Source organism: Arachis stenosperma, chromosome 8 (assembly GCF_014773155.1).
Source record: "Arachis stenosperma cultivar V10309 chromosome 8, arast.V10309.gnm1.PFL2, whole genome shotgun sequence".
NCBI lineage: Eukaryota > Viridiplantae > Streptophyta > Magnoliopsida > Fabales > Fabaceae > Arachis > Arachis stenosperma.
In genome coordinates, this window is record NC_080384.1 from 49,973,691 (window position 1) to 49,996,205 (window position 22,515).

The window sequence follows — 22,515 nt, forward strand, 5'->3', positions numbered from 1 at the left end:
TAAATTTTATGTTTTCAATGCAAAATTCTTGTAAATTAATATCAAATCAAATTATTGTTATATAAACAAAAAGTGGTTAACTACTACACCTCAATCTCAACAAGAAACCAATTGATCATTGCTACTTTTGATTTAATTAAGTAAAGATCAACGAAGAATCAACTATGGATAAAAATAAATAATTATAGGAATACTTTAGAGCACAGGTGAGGTGCCAATAGTTTGTGATAGGAAGGGAAGGTTCTAGAGTCCTTTTTATTATATAATAGTTAGTTTAGCTTTTAGTGTCTTAGTATTAGCAAAATGATGTTCACAATAGAGTCAAAGTAATCCAAGGTAAATCTTTCACCTCATTCTTCTAATCAACATCATCATCACTTCACTCAAATTTTGCATTAGTCATACAAAGTTCCAGCAATGGAAACAAGAACCTTACCTTACACCTTTCTGCTTGTAAAAGTTTATCAGCTACAAACTCGGGGCTCTCGAAGTCTCCGAGATTTGCAAGACGAACTGTGAGAAGAAGAGGAAGATGGAGCTTCCTTCTTACTAAAAAATGTTGTGAAATGCAGGATGTAGTTGTTGTGAGATTCATTGTAAAAAATGCAGGTAGCAGAATTGAAAGAGGGAAATGAGAAGAAGGTTCTAGAAGAAGAGTGTTGTAAATGGTGGAGAAGAGGAAAGCAAGTTTTCAAAGCCATTGGAATTGATTTGGAAAGTCTTATGTGTTGGGTTTCATTCGTCCCAGGGACATGACAACGTTAAGAGTCGTTAATCGTTATCCATCCTTCATGTGTCTCGGTTAAAAGGGGAACAAAATAAGTAAATAAATAAAATTTAAATTTGAACTCATTTGTTACCGTTATCCATCCTTATGTTTGAGGCATCATGGTCACAATCACTCGAACTAAATTGGTAATCAAATCAATTAAATTATTAGTTTATTGATTGATTGATTTAATTGATAAATTATTTGTTGATTGAATCAGTTTGACGTAAATAAAAAATATAAAATAATAAAAAACTTAAAACTAAAATTTAAAATACATATCTTTACTAACATTTTATGAAGAATTGAGTCTCAAATTTTAAAAATAATTAATATAAAAAATATAAAATTTATTAGGATTATTACAATAGTATCTTAATTTGACATAATAAAAATAACAATTAATTCACAAAATCTATAATCGAACTATAATATCAGTATATTTTAACACTAGTATCAAAATAAATAACCTTAATCACAATACTAACATTAAAATAGATCAAGCATATTAATGAATTTTTAGTGAAATTTATATTTATATTAATAATAGTACATAATTAAAATATAATTAATTCAAAAAATAAAAAATATAAAATTAAATTAAATTAGATATATATAAAATTATGTAATTAATGTATATTATATTATATAATTACTATTTGTCATATATAATAATAAGAAGCATGATGGCTAAGTGGCAAGGAGAAAGTGCTGCAAGCCTGCAACACTAAGGTAACCAGTTAGGATTTTGATCCTCTAAATTTTGAATTTCACTTTAGAGAATAAAATTTTTTTTGGTGACTTTAGAGAATAAAGTTTGATATCTCACCATTTATTTCATAGGTGGGACCAAGAGAAAATACGAGAGAGATCAAACTTTACTCTCTAAAGTGAAATTTAAAATTTAGAGGATCCAACCGATTTACATCGGTTCTCACCAATTTCGACCGGTTTTCTTTGGTTCTTATTAGTTCATTCTGATCCTTTTTCTTAAACGGTCCAAGGAGTAAACCAAATCGGCTTAGGATTTAGTTCATCAAATTTTTTGTCGAACCGACCGGTCCGACTTGATTTTTATAACTATGGTTTGAAGTTTGAAAACCAAACGGGTCATCAAACCGGTAGATTTAGATGTTCAAAAGTTCAATGGAAATTCAACAACACTAAGATTTTTGGTTCGAACCTTGGCTACAATATTTTGAAAAATTTTCCAAACATATTGGTTCGATTATATCGGTTTGCACCAATTTTCACCAATTTTGACCAATTTTTTTCTTATTAGTTCATACCGATTTTCTTTTTTAAACGGTCTATGAAATAAACCAAATTGGCTTAAAATTCAGTTCACCGATTTTTTGTTCAAACCGACCGATTCGATTTAATTTTTATAACTATGGTTTAAGATTTAAAAACCAAACAGATCATTGAAATTGGTGGATTTAGATGTTCAAAAGTTCAATGGAAATTTAACTAAGATTTAATGAAAAATAATAAAATAATTATTAATATATAAAAAATATTTTTAAAAAAAAGATTTAATTTTTTTATAGTTTATTATTTTGAATCGATTAACTGTTAAAATTTATATCAATTTGATTAGTTAACGATTTTTTTATTTTTAATTAATTTTCTATCAAACAATTTATATTAAATCAAACTAATTTGATGGCCAATTCTTAATTAACGGGATGGAACATATTAATTTCAATCTAATTTTCAAAAGCATAGTCATGTTAGCTCATTCCAAAAAAAAAAAACTCAAAATAAGAATCTTTTGATAAATTTTTTATAGAACCTTTTTTATATATATAGTTTTAAAAGTTGCCGTCTAGGTTACTATTTGAAAAAAAATTTGAGAATAATACAAGTGATAGTATAAGCTTATATAAAAATATTATAATATTTATTAATATATTTTTAAAACTAGACAATTAATTTAATTTAAATCTAAAAAATTTACTATAATAACTCTTAAGTCTTTGAACTAATTTCTGTAAATAATATGTTAATTTTGCATATTAAATTATCAAGATTTGGATTTTTCGTTGATGAGTTTAGAAAACTCTAAATTAACATTTGTGATGATTAAACATTATTAATTTAATTAATTGCAAAAATATTAATTCATATATGGTGATTAAGTTAATTTTTACTATGCAGATTTAGCATTGTGCCAAAAATAAAAGTAAATGTTGCAAGCCCAAATGCTTTATAAAAACTTTTAGCATTGATGCAAAAGTGCTTTGATTATTGGGACTGAATTATTATTCTTATTATTGGGCCACAATGAATCTCATTGCTCCAAAACTCAATTATGATCTATGCTAAGTGATCCAATGCTTAGTCCGAAATATAATGAAAGAAAGCACATTGGCTCCATGGTTCCACTCTAGCAAGGGAAGTAAAAGCAATTCCATTTCATTTAATTTGTTCCATTTTAAATAATTGCTTTTTCTTTAATTCTATATTCTCTCTCATCTTTTTCTCTTCTCTTTCGGTCAATACCCAGCAACCATGGAAGCTGCACCTAGCCACCGAAAGGAAGATGGAGCACGCTACAAGACCTAAGCTTCTCCATAAAGTATGCTGTGGCTGATATTCTTATCACTTGTGGAAAGATTTTGTGATGGGATCTTCACTTGTGGAAAGATTTTGTGATGGGATCTTAGCTTCTCCATACCAAAAAATGTTGAAGAAAAATTCGGCCAGCAAGGTGGAGATCCTTTGAGGGATGGCTTGTCTCTGATTCTACTCAACCACCACAGGAAGTAGCTAGGGTGGCTACGTGATGGAAGAGGCAGAGATTGGAGCAGATGAGGCCATCATCATCATGAAGCATCAAGGGCCAGAATTTCATCTTGGAGAGCAAGCCAAGGATAGAGCGCTCGGATTGATGAAGAGTGATGACCAAGGAAGAACTAGAGGTATTTGCATGTTGGATTTTGCATGGGTTACCTCTTCTCTCTATTTGGTCGAATCGGTTATGGGTGAAGAAAAAGAAGTTAAGCTTGGTTTTTGTTTCAACTGTGAAGGTTTCTCCTCTCTATAAAAGGGGTGAACAGTCACAGTTTGATTCAAGGAAAAGAAGTGAGCAGTGAGAGTGCAAGGCACAGAATTCTCAGAGCTACCTAAGCTTACAGATTTTCTTCTCCTTCAAAGTTTTCTATTTTGTATTTTTCTGTTTATTTTTGTCATGTCTTGAGTCTCATGGAAAAAGGCAAACAGTGAGATTTGTATGTAAAAGCCATAGAGCGGAAAAAGACAGAGAGTGCAAAATTAAAAGAAAAAGCCATAGATATCCTTAGAGTTCTTTTGTACATCTGTGTTGTGTTTCATGATTCAGTGGGAATCCCCTTGTAAGTTGGGTTAGCACTTTACAATTTGTAATCAGGATTATTATAGTGAAATTCCATCATTGTTGTAATGGAGACTGGATGTAGGCTGCACTTCACTTAACAACTGAACCAGGATATATCTGGGTGTAATTTTCTCTCTCTTCTATTCCATTTCTGTTTCTACTGCACAGGAGCTAAAACCGAAGAATATCTCGTGCCAAGTGACGAGACAAAAATAAAAGTCTCGTGGCTAGGGACGAGACAAAAATCAAAAAGTCTCCTCAAAGACCAGAAAGTGTAATTGATAAAAAGGGGGTTAAGATTCAACCCCCATTCTCTTAGCCACTGAAAACAATCACTCGTCTAGGTTTCATGTAACTGAGATCTACTAGACTTTCTATAAATTTGATAGACTCCCAACGTCCTCACCAAGACGACAATAACAAATTCAATTTGAAAATTTTGGAACTCTGGAGTAGAAGTCAAGCTTCTGAAAGTTTTAATAGGTTTCGATCACATGAAACCTGAGCGAGGAATCCAAATCACAGCAAGTTAATATATCAAATCAACACATCATTAACAAAAATCAGCTCAAAAGTTAATACGAGTTACAATTACAAATTTTAGGATTCAATTTGAGTCCATTAAAATTTTGAAGGTCAAATTGAGTCCGACCTCACATTTCAAAGACCAAATTGAATATTAACTCAATAATTATCATGTACTTTGTATTATTTTATTTTTATTATTTAAGAAAAGTACGTTAATAATATTTTAAACGTAAACATGTTTAAAAGAGTAAAAATGAATATTTTATTGATATTTTTTAATAAAAATAATCTTTTAAAATATTTTTATATATTTGCGGATATATCTGATATCCGATCCGATTCAATTCTTACATTTACGAGTCAAATTGGATCCAAATTTAAATTCACAGATATTAGATTCGATCCGATAATTTCAATACGAATCAAATTAAAATTTTGGCCATATTCAATTTGATCCGCATTTACCCTTACCCTCATTATTACATAGTAAAACTTGCTAGTTGTTATATCATAATAATAAGTGTGGAAAAACTATCAAAAGTACCCATGAAGTTTACGAACGCTGACAAAAGTACCCATAAACTAAAGAAATTAATGATGTACCCATGGAAGATGGGTTTCGTATGACAAAAGTATCCAAACCCTAATTTTTTTGTTAATTCTTAATAAAATTCCAAAACTACCATCGCTCTCAACCTCAACCCACTTTTTCAACCTTCCATAACCTAACTTGTACCTTTAAAACCTTTGTCATGGAGTCCAAAACTACTCCTATAATAGACCAGGCCAAAATCAATGGTGGTGGTGGTGGTGGTGGTGATAGAGGACTTTGACCGATTCCTAGAAGATAAATTTAGTATGGTGAGCTCTTTTCCATTTTTTTTGCCAATCCCTTCACACAAAGAAAGCTCTCAAATTAAGAAAAAAAGGAAAAAACAAATGAAACGATTAAAAACTATTCCTTTATGATTCTTTCTCTGATTCTTCATCCGTATTGATTGATTCTTTTGTTAATCTCGGCACTGCAATCTTCTGTTGCATTATTATCCAAAATTTCCACCATAAAAGGTTCATTTCATCTGTTGTAGGAGTAGTTTTGAACTCCATGGCAAGTTTTAAAGGTGCATGTTGAGTTATAGAAGATTAAAAAAGTGAGTTGAGATTGAGGGTGGGGATAGTTTGGGAATTTTATTAAAAAAATCAACAAAAAATTAGGGTTTGGATACTTTTGTCATACGGAACTCATCTTCCATGGGTACATTGTTAATTTCCTTAGTTTATGGGTACTTTTGTCAGCGTCTGTAAACTTCATGGGTACTTTTGGTAGTTTTTCTTAATAAATGTCTTTCATAAACTTTGACACTTTAAAACATAATACAATCAACCAAACCCAATCCAAAAAATTAAATACCACATTCATCCAAAACAGAGATTAGAGAAATGTGCGAGTGTGTGACAGCTGATGAGCTGAAATTGGAATAAAACCACCCACAGATTGAAATTGCAGCTAAGACATATACAGAGAATAATTTACTCAAGCAAAGAGTCTCTTAGAGTCTTAGACTATATAAAGAAATCTAAAAAACATAAGGAAAAAAAATTACATATACACCCAGAAAAATTTTGTTCAATCTTAAAAAAAATGGGACAAAGTTAACAAATGTAGATAAAAACAGTTATAAAATATTTAAAGGAAAAAATTATGTATTTATATTTGATATGGAGGATTTTTGCTTTTCATCATTTCTTTTCTAGTGTTTTGTAACTTTTGAAAAAAATTATTTCTTTCTTTTATCTTTTTGATTTGGCCTTTGATAATTTATGCAAATATTAGCAAAATTCGAAGCGGATCGAGATAATTATCGCGAATATACGGATATTATTCGTTTCATGTACAACCCTAATAAAAAGCATAAGAGTGAGTTGTTTCATGCGTTTGGAGTGTGAATATTTTTGTTATAGAAAATTTTGATAATTTAATTAGATTTGATTAATCAAAAAATTCAGTGATATAATAGTAATGTAAAAATATTATAATTGTAAATTATTAAATCATACGAATACAAATGAGATAAATATTAAAAAAAAACTCCATTTATAATTAAGTAAGAAGTAATTTTATGAAATCAATTCTTTTCAATTAATTTTGTGAGGATGAAGCTGGGAGTGTAATCAGAAATGGCGGTGCCAACATTGAAGTTGAGGTGCTTTCCCACCGCACTCCAATTCCACTCTAACCTTCCTTCATTCTCCACCCTCCCCCGCCCTCTCCTCTGCCACGCCGCCACCACCGCCAACAGAAACAACAAGAGGAGTAAGAGTAATAATAACACTGCTCCTCCTCCTTCTTCCCCTCTTCCCAAACCACCAGCTGGATTCGTCGTCGACCAACGCGGCAAGCTTGTCTCCGCTTCCAAGCACCGCCTTGCCACTCTCGTAACTATTATTATTATTATTATTATTATTCATGCTTGATGTTAGAATTTTGATTTTTGAGTAAAGCAATAATTTAGTCCCAAAGAATGAGGCCATGAAAGTTATTGCACTTGAAAGGCCTAAACTACCCTATGGTTCCGAAAATAATTGACATAAAGCACTGCCGTTAGTTAAAAACGAAATTGAGATAACGGTTTTGACAAATTTGTGAAATGTAGCACATCTTTCAAGTAACTCGGGCTTCTTTAGTTTTTGGCTGCTACACTCTCAGATTTTCAATATTTAAAATTTTTAATGACTAAATTGCTAGTTTACATGTGGAATTCTGGTGTAATTGGGAATGTCCAGGGTGCTTGTTACTGTGTTAATTTGATTGAGTTGGATGGTTACTAAATACTAACTAACAGATTAAACTTTTAGCTTTTGAATTCGTTCCTTGTTACCCTGTTCTTCTAAATAAATTTATGCATAATTCATGAGGGAGCATAATAAATATCTAACTATTCATGTGCCTTTACCTAACCGCAGAAATGGTTCATGACACATAGGAAAATAAAATGAGTGTTTCGAGTTTAAATGATAAATTGTTTTTGTTGTTGTTAAGGTTGATCCGGCAAACAATCTTCCCTTGGAGTGTGTGGTTAGGAGAGAGTTCACCAGCTCTCAAGGCCACCAGTGCATGCTGCTCTGCCCCGTCGACTTGTCAGTAAACCATTTCTATCTTATGCTGTTATACTATTGTGTCTTTGCCTTTATCTTAATATATATTGTTTCGTGATTATGGACTGTGGACTCTGGAATTCTTCACTGCAGGCCTATCCAAATATTGAGGAGTACTGGTGTTGGGTGGTCCGATGTAAGTTTCGACTCGTTTGTATATGTATTGGTTGCTGACTATTCTTAAATCTTGATTCAGCACTGAATTTTCTAGATATATTTATTGGTTCTAAATGTATAGTGTGATCTTGTTTTATTTATATTACTATTACTACCATGAACTAGTTTTGAATAACTGATCATCTTAACTAGAAGAAAGTTTTGTTTACTAGTTACATGGAAAAGGCATTTCTTTTCCTTCCATCGGTGAGGCTCCATTCCAAATATCTTGTTTCCATGTTTTAGGTCGTTGATGTGGAACTTGAATCTATCATGCCTGCTGCTGCCTATGCACTTGCCAAGATACGCATGTATTTGGTTTACAGTGGGTATGTATTCCTTCCCTCATAATTCAGAAAGTTATGGAATTTATTTGATCATTAAATATTTAGGCCTGTCCATCTCAGATACTGTTACACGGCTCGTGGTGGATTTTGCTACTCAGAAGAGAACATATTTGACTTTCATCCAGGTAAGGAGTAGTGCTTTATTTCCCCTTTACTCACAATATCTAATATCTCTGACACCAGAAGATATGATATGCTGCATAACAATTTGAATTTTGAACTACTGCTAAAGTGATAAAATTCTCCCTACTTTGCTTGTTGTCTCTTGCGCGTGGTATTTTGGGGTGATGAATTTGTAATATGCTGTATAACTATTTGATTGGACAATAATTAATGGATGATGCTTTTCATTAATTTATTTTGCAGATGGTAAAGAGGCAGATGACTCACCAACTGAAGGTGTAGAAATTACACATTTCAGTCAGGTAATATATCAGCTTCAACTGCACAAACATGTGATAGTTTTGTTGTCTCTCTGAAGGTTTTTATTTTTGGCATAACAAAGTTTACCAGTTATATTAGTGTATGCTAATTTTTAGAAATATTGTTACAGGAAGGGGAACACTACATGATTTATACACCATCTGATCCACTTCTTTTTGTTGCTGTCAAGGTAAGTTTCTGCAATCAAGTTCTGGAAGCAGTTATTACTTTTATTAAACAGTGGCAGACGTGAATTGAACTGCAAATTTTTCTGTTATTCCTTCTATGGTTGATTGGTAACTTTTCAAATAACAAATGCTAATGTAATGCATTTCTATGGTTGGTTGGAAACTTCTGAAATATTAAAGACCATTGCCATGAGAAACTGGGTATTCTGAAGCAAAATATAATCAACTTAGCCGTCTTCTTTCTGCAGGATCAAAATGGGATGTTGCAAATTGCTGATGATGTAAGTAGGCGCTCCACACAGAATTCGGAAACTTCACTTTCTCAGCTTCTATATGTTGCTTATAGTTTGGTTTATATTTCCAATAAGAATTCGGAAACAATCTTGTGGAGCACTTAAACGGGTTGTGCTCCTTTCATTCATAGAGTGACGCATGAGCAATTATAATATGTTAATCTATAAATGGATAGAGCATGACCCACCCTAGTGTTCTAGGAGCATGCAATCTCACACTGAAAATTTAGTATAATGTCCGCATTATTGCCCAAACGGGGTGACTATGACGGAGCTAATGTCAACTTTTGTGGACAGGAACTTCTTGAGGATCCAGCTGTCTCTAGCGCCATAGATGAAGAGACCGAATTCAATACCTTGGTGGTACGTAGTTTCGTTCTTCCAAACTTTCTTAATGTTATCAACTTCATCTCTATTCATTTCTGTAATTTGTGATGTCATTTATAAGCAGGAGGAAGAAGCTGCACTTCTTGACTCATTGTTGGGTAAAAGATAACCAGAAAGTATAGTTTCCTCTGAAATGCCACCAAATTCTGCTAAGTATAGTTTCCTCTGAAATGCCACCAAATTCTGCTATTTCTATTTTTTGTATAGGATCAATTTTGTATTGTGTGTATGCATGTGCTTTTTTATGTCTAGTGCAGTAGTGCTAATGTTAACATGTAACAATCCTTCTTGAGATTTAGATTTCATTTGATATAAGCTTTAGCGCTTAATGTGATTATTATAAAGATTGCATGATATGGAGGCAATGTAATATTGGACCATTATTCAAATTTTAACGGCAGAATAAATCGTTGTCAGAGGTGCATCTTGTCTGCATTAGACAGTGTAGTGATGTTATTTAGATGAGAGTATGGTTTAGGATTTTAGCTCGGCAGAGTTGCAATAAATTTAAGAGAGCACCTGCTAACATAAGTTTTGTACTGGGAATTAAATTTGTGTTCTTGTGAGATACTGGCTCGTTTCTTATTAAATGTCATTGGCTTCGTAAACAAATTATTCAATAGGAAATAATTTAATTTTAATCTATTGATAATTTGATAGTATAAAGTAGTATTATAAAAATAAAAGTGATATTTTTGTTCTTTTTTATTATAATCACCCAATACATATGATAAAGTCAAGTGATATTTTTATGCGTGAAAAAATGAAAGAAAAACTTAAGAATGTGTTACTTACGCTTGAGTCTAAGACCATGTTGGGTTAAGCATATAGGGTAGGACATTAATTAAATGGTTAACTATAAACAATTAAAATATGTCGATACTCTAGTGAAAATTTATCAACAAAGTTGATAGTTAAAAATTATTAAATAATAATTTAATTAAATATGTTGAATTATTTAATATTTTTTAATTATTAATTTTATATAAAAATAATTATACATAAATTTTTATAATATTTTATTATTTCTAACATATTTTAAAAATTTAAAAATGATTTCTAAAATTTAATTTATATTAATTTTTTACCTAACATCTGAGAAAGTAGTAATTTGATGGATGTGCAAGTAAAACATGGCAACAACTACCCAAACTACTTTCCGAAAACGAAAATTACAAAGATGCCCTCAAGGCCATGGCTGAGTGAGAGTGAGTGAGGAAGACGTTGATTGCTGAATGCTGTTACACTGAGGGTAAGACCGTAGCTCCATTTCCATGATCTGAACAAAGAACATGAAGAACAAGACCCAAACCCTCCCTCTTCTCTTCTTCCTCCTCTTCTTCAACCACGTCCATTCCTGGAAGAAAGAAGAGTTCCGAACCTGCCACCAAACCCCTTTCTGCAAACGCGCCCGATCCCGAACCTCATCCACTTCCACCCCTCTCGTCGCCACTGACGTCACCATCTCCGACGGAAATCTCATTGCCAAACTCGTCGCTAAATCCAAACAAGAAGAAACCCAACAAAACACAAACCCTTTACTCCTCTCTCTCTCCGTATACCAAAACGGCGTCGTTCGCGTAACCATCGATGAGGACCGTTCCCTCAACCCTCCCAAGTCCCGCTTCCACGTCCCCGACGTCGTCGTTTCGGAGTTTCAAAGCACAAAGCTATGGCTCCAGCGCGTCACGCAGGAAACCCTAGACGGTGACGATTCTCCTTCCTCCGTCGTCTATGTCTCTGATGGATTTGACGCCGTGCTCCGCCACGATCCCTTCGAGGTCTTTGTTCGAGATAAATCGAATGGGAACACTCGTGTCGTGTCTATGAACTCTCACGGATTGTTTGATTTCGAGCAATTGAAGGTGAAAGGCGAAGGCGACGATTGGGGAGAGAGTTTCCGAAGTCACCACGATAAGCGACCTTACGGTCCTCAGTCGATTAGCTTCGATGTCACGTTTCATGGCGCGGATTTTGTGTATGGAATCCCTGAACATGCCACGAGCCTCGCGTTGAAGCCGACGAAGGGGCCTGGTGTGGAAGAATCTGAACCATATAGGCTATTCAATTTGGATGTTTTCGAGTACATTCATGATTCACCTTTCGGCCTATACGGATCAGTTCCGTTCATGCTTTCGCATGGGAAGCAGAGGGGGAGTTCCGGTTTTTTCTGGTTGAATGCTGCTGAAATGCAAATCGATGTTCTTGGATCGGGCTGGGATGCGGAGAATGGGATTTCGAAGCTGCCCAAGAACCGGGTTGATACGCTTTGGATGAGTGAGGCTGGTGTTGTGGATGCGTTTTTCTTTGTTGGTCCTACCCCTAAGGATGTGCTGAAGCAGTATACAAGTGTAACGGGGATGCCGGCGATGCCACAATTGTTTTCGACAGCTTATCATCAGTGTAGGTGGAACTATAGGGACGAGGAGGATGTGGAGCATGTGGATTCTAAGTTTGATGAGTTTGATATACCTTATGATGTGTTGTGGCTTGACATCGAGCACACTGATGGGAAGAAGTATTTTACTTGGGACAATGTGCTGTTCCCTAACCCTGAGGAGATGCAGAGGAAGATTGCTGCTAAGGGCAGGCACATGGTTACCATTGTGGATCCTCATATTAAGCGCGACAATTCATTTCCTTTGCACAAGGAGGCAACTGAGAAGGGGTATTATGTTAAGGATTCTAGTGGCAACGACTATGATGGATGGTGCTGGCCTGGCTCGTCTTCGTACCTCGATATGTTGAGCCCGGAGATTAGGTCTTGGTGGGGTGATAAGTTCTCTTATCAGAATTATGTTGGTTCAACTCCTTCACTCTATATATGGAACGACATGAACGAGCCTTCGGTCTTCAATGGTCCTGAGGTATGTGAGATATTTCAGGGGCGTACTTGCTATTTTGGTTTCATTGTTTTGATTATGTTCTGGATGTACTTATGCAATGTATTTCATGGCACATTGATGATTTCATGCATTTGGATTTAGGAAAAGGAATAGAATTCATATATTTGTAGGGAACTAACCACTTAATCAACAAACCCATTTCATCATAATTATCTAAGCAATGTAATAATGATCATATGAGCCTCTAAATAGAAGACTGGTATTCCGCTTATATGCTAGGAAAATCAATAAGATTTTAAATGGTTCATGCACGCATAGACTGGCATATGTTATCTCTATAAGGCCAACAAAGATGATATGCATATATCACAACTCAATAGTATTAGAGGCCAATAGCTTCTTCCCAATTTTTATTCCACCACGATGCTTCGTATCATTTGTTGTTATGGCAATAAACTGTTAGTGTAGCTTCTGTAGCAAATTGCCTCAACTGGAAGAGGCTGGAGAATAAAAACTAAATCTCCCTTGGTGATTGAGGAGTCAATCAATATATAGGATAATATTGGGGCTAAAATATTGTAGAAAGTTTGATTCTGAGATATCCAACAATGTGGTCTAACTTGTTCTGCTATCTTATACAAGTATCTATGAATGTTCATTTCTCATGTCTATTTATAATGTTTTAAGGTTTGTTGTCATTTGAAAAGTAGAGCATGGATCTATGGGTTCCATGTAATCCATATTTCCTGCTCCACTGTTCTTTTGCAACATGTCTATTGAGATTTTAATCTTATAATGTCCTCTTGGAGATATGCAAATCAAAGATGTGGTTGGTTGCTTTGTATCCAGGTGACAATGCCTAGAGATGCTTTACACATCGGAGGTGTGGAGCACCGTGAGGTGCACAATGCCTATGGATACTACTTCCACATGGCAACATCTGAAGGGCTGGTAAAACGTGGTGATGGGAAAGACAGGCCATTCGTTCTGTCAAGAGCATTATTTGCTGGAACTCAAAGGTACGGAGCAATTTGGACTGGGGACAACACTGCCGAGTGGGATCACCTAAGAGTTTCTGTTCCAATGGTTTTGACCCTTGGTCTTGCTGGGGTGTCATTCTCTGGTTGGTACCATCCTTCTCATGAAGTATTAATTATTTCTATTTATTTCGGATATTTATTCTCAGTATTAGGTATTAATTAGCACAATATGTCATTCAAATGATCATATCTCATGTATGTTATATAGGTGCTGATGTTGGTGGCTTTTTTGGGAATCCTGAGCCCGAATTATTGGTTCGGTGGTATCAGCTAGGAGCTTTCTATCCTTTCTTTAGGGCCCATGCTCATCATGATACCAAAAGACGAGAACCATGGTTGTTTGGGTAAGATTGCTTTACTTTAAGACTTTATTTTTCTTAAGTAAAATAAATCCTTTTCTTTTGGTAATTAGTAAGCAGCCTTACTTTTCTTTGATTACGAGCCATCCACTGCTGAAAATGAGTGAAATTCATATTAAATCATGCAATAACCTATTGAAGTGAAGTGACTGATTTTTTTTTCTTTTTTTGTTTTTTTTTTTTTTTGGGGGGGGGGGGGGGGGATAAGTGAAATGACTACAAAAATAGTCTGTCACTTTAGATTTATAAATGAATTGGAGCACACTATATGAAATATTACTAAATTGTTTCTAAAAGGGTATATATTAAATTAGGCTATCTGTACTCTAGAAATAAAGTTCTCCACGGAAGTACTATCCCACTTTAGATGTAAATGAATTGGAGCTACATTGTATATCAAACTTCAAATCAGTATATTATAAATAGATGTCCCCCCAAAATTCACAACAACTCCCATTTGGCTTCATCTCCTGATCTCCCTAACTGGGTGATGCAAACATGAAGGGAGTTGATATGTAGCAATTCTGCCTAAATTTGTCATAATTCAATTATCTTGATTATCAAATTGTGCCTGATATTGTGTGAAATCTTTTTTTAATTTTTTCATATTTTATTTTATTTTATAAGATGACAGCTTAAGAGATCCTCCTTACTAGAGTTAAACAAACAATTTCTCAACATTTCTAATTTGATTAATTTTGTTTGTCAACATTATGATTTAGTGATCCTCGTGTTATGCAGAGAACGAAATACAGAGTTGATTAGGGATGCAATACATGTTCGATATGCACTGCTTCCATATTACTATACATTATTCAGGGAGGCTAACACTACTGGTGTTCCTGTTATGCGTCCATTGTGGATGGAATTCCCATCTGAGGAAGCTACCTTCAGCAATGATGAAGCTTTCATGATTGGAAACAGTCTATTAGTGCAGGGGATATACACTGAGGTGCTTTAGTTAGTTTTTCAGTAAAATCATTTGTTTCCTTCATTTTTGTGGTTCCCGACTGAAGATTTTACAATGCTTATGGATGGCAGCGAGCTAAACAAACTTCAGTGTATTTGCCTGGAAAAGAATCCTGGTATGACTTTAGAACCGGAAATGTATACAAGGGAGGGGCGACACACAAGTTGGCTGTTACAGAAGAGAGCATTCCTGTCTTCATGAGAGCTGGAACCATTATAACAAGGAAAGACCGATTTAGGAGAAGTTCCACTCAGATGACAAATGATCCTTATACTCTGGTATGTATTCATGCTGATTTTCTGCAATTCTTGTTAATATGCTTGAATGCTTATACTTGGTCTTGGACTATTGTTTTTCTATTCAACAGGAACACTTTGAACATTGTATGCCATATTGCCATTGTGAGCAAATATTGCTGTGGAATATTTGAATGAGTTTAATGTAAAATGGATTGCTACTCTTATCATGATAAAATTTCTGATGTTGTCTGACAGGTAATAGCTCTAAATAGTTCTCAAGAAGCCGAAGGTGAACTATACATTGATGATGGCAGCAGCTTTAATTTTCTGCAAGGTGCCTATATCCACAGGCGTTTCATTTTCAAAGATGGCAAGCTTACATCTTTAGACCTCGCATCTGCTTCCAATGGCAATGCTCGGTATCCGGTAAACACTGTTATTGAGAGGATTATTCTGTTAGGACATGCTTCTGGTTCAAAGAATGCTCTGGTTGAACCTTCAAATCAGAAGGTTGATATTGAACTCGCTCCATTTTGGGTTCAAAGGAAAAACTCACCAGCAGTAATGACCATTCGCAAGCCTAATGTCCGTGTCACCGATGATTGGACTATAAAAATTTTGTGATGCAATCAAAGTTTCTTTGAGGGAGGAATCTAATGCCCAATTATCAATCTTGGAAGGCAAAACCAAATTTGCCCTGTTTCTGTAGCTATGCTTGTAGAAGTTGAGGCAAGAAAGGGAAACAAGTCAACAACATTCTTGAAGAATGTCTGCACCAAATTCAGTTTCCTTGTTTAATGACGTAGGATTTGATAACTTTTTGAGACACCGTTGTTTTCTACGAGAATCAGTTTGATAAGGAAAATTTTTCATCCTCCGGAATGGTGCTCTCTTGCTCATGGTTGTTTCTTGAGAAAGCTGATGTGATCAATTTTATAACTTGGTTAGTTTAGGTTTATGCAAACTTAATCATCTATACTAAATGGATTTTCACTTAAAATTTTGTTTGTTAAAATAGTTGACGTGACTTGAAAGTTGGGTATACATATAACGCATTAACGCTGCCGAAATGTGCTAATTGAGGAAAAATATCAACATAACAAATGTTATATAGATAAAATGTGATCATTTCTAGGTTGATCAAATTTTATTTAATTTTAAAATCACAGAAAAAAAAACTAAAGTATATATAACCATCTCTTTAAAATTTCTACGAACATAACAGTAGACCATATGCAATTTGGTGTATAAATATAAATAGATAATTCCGTTAGCACCTCTGCCCGTGGCTATTACAAAATCAATAATGCTAGATGAAGAACCATTCTTGATTTCTTGTCCAATCATTGTACAACCAAGGTATAGAAAGTTTTTGTATTTAGTTTTATGAGTAAATAATCATTTTTTATCATGAAAGATTGAAGTGCTGACAATATTGACAATGAATAATTTAAATAAATTTTGTAACTATGAAAGATTTACTCTGTTTAACATTTATAATCTAACGTCAATTTGTGTGATGACATGGTGCAGGCAGCTGTGCAGCCAAAAAAAAAAGGATGGCATGGCTGCAGCCAAAGAAGCAGGACCAGCAGCACCTGTTAAATGCCATCTATATGGTGATTTTAACTATTCCATTTGATTTAGTTATGTTTTACTTCTTCATGTTATTTATTTTATCTTTAAGCAATACCTCATAGTTTTAATAAGTTTTTGTAATTATTTTCTCTCTAACCAGGTAATACCACCAACCTCCAATGCTACTGACATCTATAAGACCGCCACCAATCAGATCTTCACTGCAAAATAGGCCCTCCAATAGCAAGAGGCCGACCAAAAGGAAGAACACAGAGGCATCCTTCAACTCTATTCAATAACATCAGGCCTCCTTCAATGAGTAACCCCTCAAGTAGGCCTATTGTTAGCGAAGAGACTATGCACAGTGCTAGCGTTGGAACTGCTACAACATTCATGCAATTTATGGAGCACCAACAAATAGACTCTCTAGTGGCAGTAGTAATTTCACACCTAATTAGGACCTAAGATGACTTGGATTAAAAAATGTTTGTTGTACTGTTAAATACTGTTATATATGGCTTGTTATATAAACCATGTGCACTACACTCTTTTTTAGAACATAGTTATAGTATTTTGGTAATAGCTAGGTTTACTTTGTTACTTATGTTCATGAAACAGTTATAATGAATTAGCATGAACTCATATGTCTACTATGTTCATTCCAATTCATCTCAACCCGAGACCAAATCAAACCTCAATTCTACCGTTTAAATGCTAGGAACATAATTGTAAAGAAACACAACAGAAGTCCTATACCAACGGACAAAATCCATACTCTAATTTCTCCTTTAATCTTCCCTATCTTCATAACCACTTTCATGTTAGATTCTTCAAGTAGCTCGGTTATGGTCACTGTCAAAAAAAATCTAGTTCATTGTTTGCCCTAAAATTCATTAGGATTTTGAAACTTTGATCTTGGTTTTAGATTTCATTTTTTGAAATAAATATCATTCTTTATATTCAAGCTAAGTCTGAACTTTTATTTTAAGCAGGATCCTGTTAAAAAGGCAAACCTTACTGTAATCTCTCTAGAGACTGAAGAGCATCCAACACATAAAAAACTCCCTATATATATGAGTTCAGGATAGAATAAGATTAAAATACCATTACAAGCATCACACATAGGAGACGAGTAAAATTCTAAATCATCTCATCATATTTAATTGGTTTTGCAATTACATCATTTCAGTTTTGTCTCAAAATTCATTTTCAACTTTTAAGGAGAAGTATCAAACAAACACACACTTAAAGGGAAAGGGAAAGAATAAAGTAAATCCAACATTTAGATTAGTGATCCTGTATGATATATATAAATTCGTCCATAAGGACCAAAAGCATCATAAATAGTTAAGTTACTTTAGATCTTGGTACATCCATTATCATTGTAATTAAAGGGAAAGAGGGGCAAAAAATGCTATATCTGTTTCAAAACTGAGTTATGTTTATTCTGTCTTCTTCTCTGAAGATTGGGGTTTGGTGATTGGTGAAGACCTCTTTTCCTCTGCTGACTTGGCATAAATCTCTCCCTTCTGTTGCAAATACTTCTCAAAAGCTCTGGGAAGGAACCTTGGTATCAAGAAAAAAAACAGATTCATGGAGAAATATCCCAAGTTTGCCACTGCAAGACCCTTCCCAAACCAATACCATATTATGTCCTGCATTATTCAACAGTTTTTCAAATTCATTTCCACATATATTTGCTAACATATCAAAAATGGAAAATGTTACTTGTATATATGAAGTGAGAGTTAATCTTAATCATTAGATAGAATGCAAACCGAGTCGGTACAGTATCAGATATTCTATTCATGTGCATTTTTGTCAAAATTCTGAAATAATCAACTAAAATCTAGTGTGTTCTTTTGTGGATGCAATAAATGGATAAGCACAACTAGGATATCGAAAACCAATGATCAACAAGCTAACGGTTCATTTCCATGATAACAACAACAACAACAACAACAAAGTCTTATCCTACTAGGCTGGGTTGGTTACATGGATCGAATGACGCCATTGAGCCTGATCACGTATCAGGTCTACAGTGAGACTCTTTATACGTCGGTTCGTTTCTGTTAAAATTAAGATATCACGCATGATACCCTTTTGTTTTATAAAAATAACACCACTTTCCCTTGAAATTTAGAGTTAAGATATATACACCTTATACAAAGGTATAAGAAATATGACACTAAATATTCTAGCCAACATGACACCTTATATATTAATGTTGTATGACAAAAATAGAGTTAAACATTGTTTCAATCGTTGGATCCTAAAAGTCCTATCTATCAAAGAAACTATGGAGCAAATCAAATTACCTGAAGGCTTGCAGTTGCAGACAAAGTCTTGTTAAGCCAAACATCATGAATCCAATCAACATCAACAAAGATCCTCCTGACAGTGTAAATCATGGGCACCAGCGCCCTCACCGGAGGTGAAAACAAAGACAATCCACTAATAACATTCTCAGTGAGAATCTGACATGACAACAAGAACAAATGTGGTGTTGCTGACCTCACAGCATGCTCATCCCCTCTTGCAAATCCACCAAGAACATAAGCCAATGGCAAGAACAAACCCACTGCTGTTCCAACAATCACATACATCCTAAACAACTTGCTACCCTTAAAGATCTCTTGCTGAAATGATGGTGATGATGAAGATTCATGTGATGGGAATGCAAATTGTGAGAGTGCTAATATGTATAGAGTTGCAAATGCAGGGAAGATAAGATCAAGAATTGGAACAAGTCCACTTGCTGAGAAAACTAATATGAATGCAACAAGCTGAAGTTCTATCATTCTCAATGACCCCATTATGCCCCCAGAAGGTTTTGCAGGAGTTTTCTGGTTTGTGCTTGTTCCTTCTGTTGTAGCCACTTTTTCTTCTGACACTACTGTAGGAGCGGTAGCTAGAGACACACCTGACATTTTTTCTTTCTTTTTTGCTTGATTATGCCACAAATGTTGATTTGATTTGTACGAGGTTGGTTAGTCCTATGTTTCTTGACACATAAATCTGGCCCAAACAAAATTAAAAAGAGGCATTTTCACAAACAGGTAGAAGGATGCCAGTGATATATACAGTTACAATTTTTGTTATCATTAAAATCTGACTTAACTTATAATCAGATTACAAAAATTGTGTTTCTGATTGTGACATGACATAAATTAAAGATATAATCACAATAATGCATGTTATTTGACAGAACTAACAATTCAATTTTGATATTTCTGGCTTCATCATCATCAATCATCACATGTAATTAATTAAGACTATAAAATATAAATATAAATCAATTAAATGCAGGTATATATATATAGCTAAGTGCAATAACAATATATATAAAAATAAAACATACCCAATAGGCCAATAGAGAATCAAAACTGGAAACAGAAAATTAAATGGTCAGAAGAGAAGTGAAGAGAAGAGAAAGAGAAGAAGATGATTCAAGAATGAAGCATTGCCATTAGTATTGGTGAGTGTTGATAGGGAGAGAAGAGTGGTGTACGGTCCTTGGAATAATAAGAGACATAAGGTAACGTTGTAACGTGTAATGTTGCATGCATGACACTTGCCTAGTCATGATGAAGTGTGTTCACTTCTTGCATTTTGGATGTTTCTAGCTACTTAATCCATTTTCTTTTTAATGTTATAATTTTAAATATATATAATGTGAAATTAAAATGATTGAGTTGGTAAGTTATTTAAGATTTTAAGTTATAATAAAGGAAAAACTACCATTTGTACCTATGAATTTTGCGAACACTGACAAAAGTACCCATCAAACATGAAAACTAACGTTATACCCATGAAAGATGGATTTCGTGTGACAATAGTACCCAAACCGTGATTTTTCGTTGACTTTTTAATAAAATTCCCAAATTACCCCTTCTATCTTCTTCCCCAAATTCCAAATTTCACAACCCTCACCCCTCGTCTTTCTCCTCTGCTACTGCCAGCCACCAGGCATGAAGAATATAAAATAAATTTCCTTTCATTTAATTCTTCAGCTATCACACAATTAACAGTCATCCTCCTTCCAAAGATCCCATTTTCTGAAGCATTAAAATTCATGAGATTTCAAAGACAACACAACTTGAAAACCCAGAGGACAAAACACACAGATTGAACTTCATCAAACTTGAATAAAGAATAGATATTAAGCTGTCAAACACCAGAAGATAAGAGAACAACACAATAAAGAACCACCTTTAACAAACCACCCCCAGAAAATCTTCTCAATCCAAAGCACAACATCACCTTTCCGCTGACTCCAAATCTAAAAGATAAAATTGATAGCTAACACAAAGAGAAAAAGGAGAAACAACACATACGATCGGCTCTGGACAAGGCTGCATGTGTATTGATGAGAACGATGATAGAACTTCTCTGCAACTTGCCAGAATGAATCAAATCGTTCTTCTGCGTAGCGAGCATGCTTGCTGGTAATGGGAGCCATAAGAAAAACCAAACGGAATTTCTCGGTATTGTTCTGTTGCGACTGCACAAGTTTGAAGTCCATTACTTGCAAATCGGCTTCAGGTCCTCAGCCGAACTGGAATTCTCGCACATCTTCGTAATTGCCGATTCGGTGAGTTTCACCTCCATTTTTGGAAACCCTAGTAAGAAATTGAAACCGCGTTTAGTGATGTAAAACAAAACGCCAAAGTTTGGTTAGAGTGCGTTGAAGAGTTTTAGAGAGAGAGAGAGAGAGGGAGGGAGGGAGGGAAGGAGGGAGAGAGAGAGAGAGAAAGAGAGAGAGAGAGGTGGTGAGTTGAGAAAATAAGAGTGAGAAATCTGGAATTCGAGGAAGAAGATAGAATTCTGGGTACAAATGGTAGTTTTTCCTTATAATAAATGATATTAGATTCAAATCTTATAAATGAAAAAGAAAAAAAATGGATGGATTCAATTATTTCAATTCTCTTTATATGTATATTTCTCCTAGAAAATGTATAGATAACTAGCATTTCTAGTTAGTTATCTAACAAAATTGCTATTCTAAACATGCACGTCACTTGAAAAAGACCAAATATACAAATAAATCTTTTTAAGTATCCATAGTCTCAAAGTTGACAATATGATGTTTTAAGCGTAGGATTGGAAATGAGTAGAATAGAGAAAGATTTAGACTTGTCTTAATTTTATTTGTAAATTTAAATTTTTTTAAAATTTAATTTAATTTTATTTGTAGGTTAAAAATCTTTTTATTTTAATCTTATTTGTATCCTAAAAATTCACACCCAATCTTATTTAATTATTCGTAACAAATTAATTTTTTTAATTAAATATAATATTTAATTATTTTATATTTTATAAACATACTAATAAAATTAAAAATATAAAATTAAGTTTATATTAACATTAAAAGTAACAACATCATAATAAAATTCATATTAAAATTACAAAAGATAAAAGATGTGAATTCATTTTTCATCAACTTCAATATACATGTATAATAATTTTTAAATTACATACTATAATAGATAAAGGTGCGAATAGGTCAAATAAAATTAGGATTAAATTCATATCCAATTCTACCCATAACTCAATCGTTTTATTTTTAACTTAATTCGTCGCGGGTTAAATTATCAATTCTATCCGAACGGATTGAGTCAAATTAAGTATCCACAAATAGAATTAATACTGTCAATCCTACTCAAGTGACCCAAGCAATTACCACTTATATTAGACTCTATAGGTATAAATTATTATTTATTATTATTATTTAATAATTTCTTGTGGTTTTTTCCAGATAAAAATTGTATAGTATTCAAAACGTTCACCAAAATTATGTAAAGAATTCTCCAAATAGGTAATTTAATCAAACTAACCTGAGTAATATTAGGTAATTAATTTTTTTTTAATTACTTTG

The 22,515-nt window shown here is 33.8% G+C and overlaps 3 protein-coding genes across 4 annotated transcripts; 2 read left to right on the forward strand and 1 right to left on the reverse strand.

Moving 5' to 3' along the window:
* The first annotated feature begins 6,800 nt into the window (after window positions 1-6,800).
* LOC130945082 (uncharacterized) lies at window positions 6,801-10,027 on the forward strand. Its single transcript, XM_057873749.1, has 10 exons — window positions 6,801-7,091; window positions 7,696-7,793; window positions 7,905-7,947; window positions 8,214-8,296; window positions 8,375-8,439; window positions 8,681-8,739; window positions 8,868-8,927; window positions 9,174-9,206; window positions 9,516-9,581; window positions 9,670-10,027. Exons 1-10 carry the CDS (start codon window positions 6,834-6,836, stop codon window positions 9,712-9,714), a joined length of 810 nt encoding a protein of 269 aa, XP_057729732.1. The 5' UTR covers window positions 6,801-6,833; the 3' UTR covers window positions 9,715-10,027.
* A 778-nt stretch (window positions 10,028-10,805) lies between these two features.
* LOC130944442 (probable glucan 1,3-alpha-glucosidase) lies at window positions 10,806-16,076 on the forward strand. The gene is made up of 6 exons (XM_057872772.1): window positions 10,806-12,472; window positions 13,301-13,574; window positions 13,700-13,835; window positions 14,592-14,802; window positions 14,892-15,098; window positions 15,315-16,076. Exons 1-6 carry the CDS (start codon window positions 10,898-10,900, stop codon window positions 15,681-15,683), a joined length of 2,772 nt encoding a protein of 923 aa, XP_057728755.1. The 5' UTR covers window positions 10,806-10,897; the 3' UTR covers window positions 15,684-16,076.
* Window positions 16,077-17,973: 1,897 nt separating this feature from the next.
* On the reverse strand, window positions 17,974-21,034 carry LOC130944443 (uncharacterized). 2 transcript variants are annotated; one of them, XM_057872774.1, is made up of 3 exons: window positions 20,975-21,034; window positions 18,956-19,655; window positions 17,974-18,292 (listed from the first exon to the last, which is right to left on the reverse strand). In XM_057872774.1, the coding sequence occupies exons 2-3, from the start codon at window positions 19,565-19,567 to the stop codon at window positions 18,080-18,082; spliced, it is 825 nt and encodes a 274-aa protein (XP_057728757.1). In that variant the 5' UTR covers window positions 19,568-19,655; window positions 20,975-21,034; the 3' UTR covers window positions 17,974-18,079. The 2 variants fall into 2 exon arrangements, with proteins under 2 accessions (XP_057728757.1, XP_057728756.1); XM_057872773.1 differs by lacking the exon at window positions 20,975-21,034 and adding an exon at window positions 19,999-20,141.
* Window positions 21,035-22,515: the final 1,481 nt, after the last annotated feature.

Excerpts from the sequence above, each read along its gene's own strand:
- LOC130945082 (XM_057873749.1), top strand. The coding sequence starts at position 6,834 with ATGGCGGTGCCAACATTGAAGTTGAGGTGCTTTCCCACCGCACTCCAA. Across the intron at positions 7,092-7,695 it reads AGCACCGCCTTGCCACTCTC|GTTGATCCGGCAAACAATCT; the intron begins GTAACTATTATT and ends GTTGTTGTTAAG. Across the intron at positions 8,740-8,867 it reads AAATTACACATTTCAGTCAG|GAAGGGGAACACTACATGAT; the intron begins GTAATATATCAG and ends ATATTGTTACAG.
- LOC130944442 (XM_057872772.1), top strand. The coding sequence starts at position 10,898 with ATGAAGAACAAGACCCAAACCCTCCCTCTTCTCTTCTTCCTCCTCTTC. Across the intron at positions 12,473-13,300 it reads CGGTCTTCAATGGTCCTGAG|GTGACAATGCCTAGAGATGC; the intron begins GTATGTGAGATA and ends CTTTGTATCCAG. Across the intron at positions 13,836-14,591 it reads CGAGAACCATGGTTGTTTGG|AGAACGAAATACAGAGTTGA; the intron begins GTAAGATTGCTT and ends CGTGTTATGCAG.
- LOC130944443 (XM_057872774.1), bottom strand. The coding sequence starts at position 19,567 with ATGTCAGGTGTGTCTCTAGCTACCGCTCCTACAGTAGTGTCAGAAGAA. Across the intron at positions 18,293-18,955 it reads CTGCAACTGCAAGCCTTCAG|GACATAATATGGTATTGGTT; the intron begins GTAATTTGATTT and ends TGAATAATGCAG.